Source organism: Limulus polyphemus, unplaced genomic scaffold (assembly GCF_000517525.1).
Source record: "Limulus polyphemus unplaced genomic scaffold, Limulus_polyphemus-2.1.2 Scaffold36, whole genome shotgun sequence".
NCBI lineage: Eukaryota > Metazoa > Arthropoda > Merostomata > Xiphosura > Limulidae > Limulus > Limulus polyphemus.
In genome coordinates, this window is record NW_013665646.1 from 88425 (window position 1) to 95594 (window position 7170).

A 7170-nucleotide genomic window follows, 5' to 3' on the forward strand; every position below is an offset into this window, starting at 1 on the left:
CTAGTAATTACTAGAGCATTCCTGATAGAACAAGATAGTTCTAGAAACTAGAGGGTGCCACAGTGGTCATGTGACTCGCTGACGCAACAATATGTTTTCAGTAAAATATTACATGATGACTCCTGCATATTGATAGCTAGGCATATCATCTTAATTGCAAGAGATTTTAATGCGAGTTTTGTTTATTGGAAACAAACATTTTTTTTTCTGAGTATGATGATCATTTCAGAAAAGAAAATTCACATTCTTTATTTTATTTTGGCTTCCACCACAAAAAATAAAATAAAAGTTCACTAACGATTCTCCTCTTAAGATTTTATGGCTAGCTATCATTGTTTAAAGTACCTCTTGGTAGAATTTTGGTTGATACAGTTATGAAATTTGATGGTAATAGGTTTGTCTTTAAGCTATTTGACTGTAGAAATGTTGTTTAACTTTTGTAACAAGATTATCTTTGTTTTATATTTCACGTGATGGGTAACTAAACATATAACTGAAGTTATGTTTAAGTCACATTTATAACTGGTTAATAAGCATATAATTATTTTAACAGATTTATCAGAACCAGAAAGCTTAAGAAGTCATCATGGCAGCAGGGCCTTATAATTATTCTTACATCTTTAAGTATATCATTATAGGAGACATGGGGGTGGGAAAGTCATGTCTTTTACATCAGTTCACAGAGAAAAAATGTAAGTATTGTGGTTTAGGAAATTGTTTGTTGACATTGAAGGTGTTGCTTTAGTCACTAATTGAATTTTTTTCATATTTGCTACAGTTTACTATTTATTACAATTTGTAGTGAAAAAGCAGAGATTCATTTCTATTACAGGAAAAATAGCAAGGTATTAATAAACTACAGAGATAGATTACTTAAAATATTCTAATAATTGGTTTACATAATTAAGCATACGCACTTAATGTTTTGTACATGTTTTTGCTAAAGTACAGAATAATTAGTGATATTCAAGTAGTGGTTATAAGTATAAGTAGTTTCATGATGTTAGAAAAACACGTAGGTTCAAGAAGTCTTGATAGAAATGAATAAAAACCCTATAACCCTAGCCCTATCGAATGGTGGACCTTTCTTCTTCAGGGGCAAACTGAAGAAGAAAGGTCCACCTTTCGAGAGTGCTCGGGTTATAGGGTTTTTATTCATTTATAGTGCAAGTAGTTTATTGTTCTTTGTTTTATAAGTTTGGTTTGATCACATTAGGAATGTTATGTTCAATTATTGTTTTCTTAAAAACAGAAGGATATCAGTTTTCTAGAACTTTCACTGAGAAACATTGGAAGTAGTGATGCCTGATTAAAGCACTTGCAAATTTGTAACAAGTCTCAAGTAGAATTTGGGGCTAGAATAGTCTTGTAGTGAGTGACCTGTTTGAGTAGTGGAATGAGAAGGTTGGAAACAGAAATTTTAATATTAGGGTAAATAGTTTAAAGTATCAGAATCCCAGGTACAGACTTCTTTGACAAAATATTTTTCAGCATAAACCTCTGGAATTCTTTAACAGGTAGTTTAGGTAGAATATTCCTATTGAATTGACTGTGAAATTGGTGGCAACTGTCTATTAGAGAGACACTTGTAGAAATATATTGGTGGCTACACAATCTACTTATGCAGCTCATGTGTAGAGGACGACATTTCAAAATGTTGCCCCCTACACTCGAACTGCATAAGTATATTGTATAGTCACCAATATATTTCTACAAGTGTTTCTCTAATATGCAGTTGCCACCCATTTCACAGTCAACTCAACTTCTGGAAGGTTTGACTAATGAGTATGTATGTGTAGTTAAGTTTTGATTCTTTTAAATATTTGTTGGATGTGAAAGACTACATTTAATTTCACTTGGATGTTTTGGAGGGTAATGACTTAGCTTCTTTCACCTCACTTTTTCTGATGTTTGCATAAATGGTACTGAAAGCCATATATTGTAGAATGTAGGTTATAATATCAAGTTGTCAGAGAAAGCTGATATACAGAAGATAGTTGTTCTAATTCATTAGAACCTTGGTGTCCTTAGTGAATCATCAGTAACATAGAAATCAGACTTCAGCATTGAAATATAATATAATGAACTTTGGACACACAAATTTAGAAAGTAGATACTTGTGTAAAAAAAAAGTGCTAGTGTAATGGAGAAGATGGAGTAATATCCTGAAACCTTCAGTCAAGAATGTTTGATCATGATGACTGGTATTATTCAAGTAGTGGATACAAGTGTAAGTAGTTTGTTGTTCTTTGTTTTGTAGGCCTAGTTAGATCACATTAGGAGTGTTATGTTCAGTTATTACTTTCTTAACAAAGGAAGGATATCAATTTTCTAGAAATTGTACAGAGAAGGATTGCAAGGATTTCAATACTGAAATTTAATTTCTATGTTTCTGATTAATCAATAATAACACCAAGAATCTACTGATTAAAACATTTGAAACTTTTTGACAAGTCTTAAGTGCAGTGAAATCTTTTTGATTATTGAGACATCTGGATAGTTGGATCAGTCATTGAATACAATGGGCAATTAATAGCAAGCATTATTGATCTGTAAATGTAAAGGTGGGTATGCATTAAGTACACGTAAAGTAACTGAATGTACAATAAACTTAACTGTTTATCAGTTTATTTGTCATCAATAATTGTACCAGTTACATAATTGAAGTGGCATATTATGTCATTATCTTCACATAAATCATCATTTTCTTCAAATCAATGATTTGTAGGATTCAAACTACATACAGAGTGTCTGAAAAGTCCGGAATCATGGGCACTTTAGCAAAATTTACAGAATGTGTTTCTTGTAATTTGAAGCAAGTTGGATTTAACAGCAGGATTAACTCAACCTTCTCATGCTTTGACACCACTGTAATCAGTTGCATACCCGAAATTAAGAAAAGCTACAAATCATCCATGGTTCCAGACTTTTTGGACACCTTTTAGTACCTGATGATGACAAAACCTTGTCGAAACGTTGTACATTTGCTGTTATGTTAAACTTATATTAAAGTTTTTCTTCATTACCCATTCAAGCCGTCTCCAGCCATTATTAGTCTCAAAGTGGGTTCCTCGTCACCAAACCTTTTAGTATTGTTTTCTTGTATTAACAAACTTGTATGCATCTTAATTTTGGAACACTGTGACTTGATTGCTATAAATCACTTTTATGACATTTCGATAGCTCTTATAATTTTGTATGTATAACTCTATTGTAAAGGTCGTTCTTAGAAAAATTTTAAAACAGCTATAAAAGGACTTGTCATGGCCTTGTGGTTATAGCATCTGACTTGCAGTCTGCGAGTCATGGGGTCGGACCCTGTTACAGAGCGTGCTTGCCCTTTCAGCTGTGGGGGTATTATAATGTAATTGTCAATTCCCTTATTCATTGGTAAAGAACAGTTCAAGAGGTGGCAGTGGGTGATGTTGAATAGCTGTGCATTAAATTCAGCAGACAAAAAATCAGCTGTAAAAGTTGTATGCGTATATATACTTGAAAAGATTCAAAAAGTTATACATTCAGTATTTAAGTTACAAATATGTTGGAGTTGCACTTTTTAACTTACTTCCTGATGTTATTTTTTTTAGTCTAGATGTTATGTGTCTGATATAGCACAATAACCATTGATGAGAACAAACAACAAATGCAGTAAAACCTCACACTTTGATGTTTATTTTACCATAAAACTTTCCCTTTAAAAAAACCTTTCCATTTTTGACAAAATGAAGCAAAATTTGAACCTAGAACTCAGGGTATTTATAAAGTTTCAGGTATTCTTTTGAATGAAAAAAAAACCTAGGAGAGGGGAATAATTTAGTTTGCGTGGAAAGCTATCCCTCCTACCATATTGGAAAAAGAAAACTTGCCTTTCTTATGCTATGACATCTAGATAAATGAATTAGAAATATGAAAAAAATGGAACCCTGTCTTTACTACCACTAAGTCATCTCAATAATTCAGTTACCTCTAGTTTCATGCTTACAATGTGTCTGAAGAGCACCTTACTCACTGTACGAGTGTTTCTAACCATGTAAAGAGCACCTTACCCACTGTATGAGTGTTTCTAACCATGTAAAGAGCACCTTACCCACTGTATGAGTGTTCCTAACCATGTAAAGAGCGCCTTACCCACTATACGAGTGTTCCTAACCATGTAAAGAGCACCTTACCCGCTGAACGAGTGTTTCTAACCATGTACTTGAGTGATATTTTAGCAAGCTATTTTGCAAGGAAACTTTGATCTATAACCTGTTTCAATATGTTAAGGCCAATATGGAAACCATTTTTTATATTAATTTTAATATTCTATTGTTTTTATATATTTTTTCTGTTAAGTTATTGTTCTCAGCTTTTTAAAATTTGAAATCAATGTGGCAAAGGGTTTGAAAATTTTCATTTGAGATAAACTTGTTTTACAAGAGTGTCTGTAGTGTATTTGGGGCTAATAGCAAAGTAGGAAAGAAACTTCTCAGTATGTTTCTCTAGATAAATATGGTGTTAAAAATATTGTATGGCAAAAAATTGTTAGTATACTGTCATGAAGTATCACCTTATCATTATTTTGTAACTTCTTTGATATTACATGGTTTATAAGATTGTGTTTGCAAAAAAAAAATATCTGTTGATTGTCCTCTGAAATTATATTTTATTGTAATGTTTCAATGACCTGTGACATTTCATTAGGCCACATATCTTCTTATAGCCATTATTAACATTATCATTAAATTAAACTGTGCAGGTGTATATAGTGAGATCATTGAAACGTTTAGTGTTCGTGAATCTAGAAATTCTTTGCAAAGAATTCAATACTTAATTATTTCTCTGCTTTTGGTATTTGTTCAGTCATGGCAGATTGCCCTCACACTATTGGAGTAGAATTTGGCACCCGAATTATCGAAGTCTCTGGGCAGAAGATTAAACTTCAGATTTGGGACACAGCTGGTCAGGAAAGGTTTCGAGCAGTGACTAGGAGCTATTACAGGGGAGCTGCAGGGGCACTTATGGTTTATGACGTTACCAGGTGAGGAAATGAAGTTCCAGCTATTCTTATATAGTTGAATAGATGGCTCGTAAAATGATAATTCATCTCCTAGGATTATTTTTCACAAAACAAAATATTTGGATAACATATTTTGGATTTGGCTACATTTTAAAGAATTATCTACAATGAACTATATATATTACATAAACTATTTCTTTAAAATTATATTTATGGAAGTTGCACGTTTTTTGTCTACATATTGAAGGTTAGGTAAAGTACATACACTCATGTATATTTTATTTGCATCTTATAATAACGGAAGCAAGAGTTTTGAGGTTGTTTCTACCAGTGGGCAACATTAGTTATGGTATAATTATGTTATGTACTCTAGAACTTTTGTGAAGATAGACTTAACTGAACAACTGTCAAAGATATTCATTTCTTGAAGGGCATAATGCAATTCACATTTTTTATAGCCAGGATAGCAGTTGTACATAGGACAAGAATATGTATACTATAAGATTAAAATATTGTTGTTAGTGATATAAATATTTTTCTAGTTTATAAATCCACTATGTAATGCTAAGTTTTATTGCTGTTATTCATTCACTGAGGCTCTCTCTATATACCTGTTAAGTTTTAAAGCCAGCCTGTTACTCCTTCTTCTACCTTTTTTAAAACAATTCTGAACTCGCGTGTTATTAATTTGAATGTATGTTCTATTTTAGATTTTTTGTCCATTATGAAAAAACTAGGCCTAATTTGGTAGCTAAAATAGTTAACACCTTTAACCCATTTGGTGCGGCTGGGATGTATATTTCCCAGTGCTCCCGCACTCTCACACTGTGACTGGGCAAATGTTTCCCATTGTCAATGCTGTTTACGCCTTCCTCTGCTGGGTCCAGATTCATCATCTTGACTATCATCACTAGATGGAGAGCTAACATCCTCTTGTCTCATTGCCTCTTCATCATCACACATTTGAACACCATTTGACTCACTTTCACTATCTTCTGAGCTATCTGAGTCAAGCACATCAAACATATTTACATAGTAATTAGGGTTACTACTTGCCACTGTAGCGATGCGGGTACGGTCAGCACTTAGGCATCTTGTTGGTTACTGAAGGGCTGAGTAGTAAACACTGAGGGAAACCATATATCAAGATTAGGTGGGATGCCAATAAATACTTTCCAACTCATTTTACTACCATACATCATGTGCAGCAATTTTGAATGACAATGGGAAATATTTGTCCCAGTTGCAATGTAAGGGAGTGGAACCACTGGGAAATATGTCCCAGCCACAGTGAAAGGGTTAAATAAATTTAGAAGTATTATTAATTACTATTTATTTGAAGTTATTCTAGTTGTTTTAAAAGTGGATTTTGTTTTTACAAATATGTAACAGTCTGTAAGATTTAAACACAAGTTGTTCAACATCTTTGCAGAATGTTAAAAAGTTGTGTCAGTTGAATACGTATATAACAGTCTAAGATTTAAACACAAGTTGTTCAACATCTTTGCAGAATGTTAAAAAGTTGTGTCAGTTGAATACATATATAACAGTCTGTAAGATTTAAACAGAAGTTGTTCAACATCTTTGCAGTGTGTTAAAAAGTTGTGTCGGTTGAATATGTATATAACAGTCTGTAAGATTTAAACAGAAGTTGTTCAACATCTTTGCAGAGTGTTAAAAAGTTGTGTCGGTTGAATACGTATATAACAGTCTGTAAGATTTAAACAGAAGTTGTTCAACATCTTTGCAGAGTGTTAAAAAGTTGTGTCGGTTGAATACGTATATAACAGTCTGTAAGATTTAAACAGAAGTTGTTCAACATCTTTGCAGAATGTTAAGTTGTGTCAGTTGAATACGTATATAACAGTCTGTAAGGTTTAAACAGAAGTTGTTCAACATCTTTGCAGAATGTTAAAAAGTTGTGTCGGTTGAATACGTATATAACAGTCTGTAAGGTTTAAACAGAAGTTGTTCAACATCTTTGCAGAATGTTAAAAAGTTGTGTCGGTTGAATACGTATATAACAGTCTGTAAGATTTAAACAGAAGTTGTTTAACATCTTTGCAGAATGTTAAAAAATTGTGCTGGTTGAATACGTATATAACAGTCTGTAAGATTTAAACAGAAGTTGTTCAACACTTTGCAAAGTGTTAAAAAAGCTAGTGTCGGTT

General features: G+C 32.7%; 1 protein-coding gene across 1 annotated transcript in view; it reads left to right on the plus strand.

Moving 5' to 3' along the window:
* Positions 1-7170, plus strand: part of LOC106460956 (ras-related protein Rab-14) — an 18170-nt gene that overhangs the window by 2085 nt on the left and 8915 nt on the right. The window contains exons 2-3 of the mRNA XM_022387887.1: positions 554-692; positions 4843-5020. Of these exons, the coding sequence (XP_022243595.1) occupies positions 587-692; positions 4843-5020 (284 nt within the window). The 5' untranslated portion in view covers positions 554-586. The remainder of the gene's footprint in view (positions 1-553; positions 693-4842; positions 5021-7170) is intronic.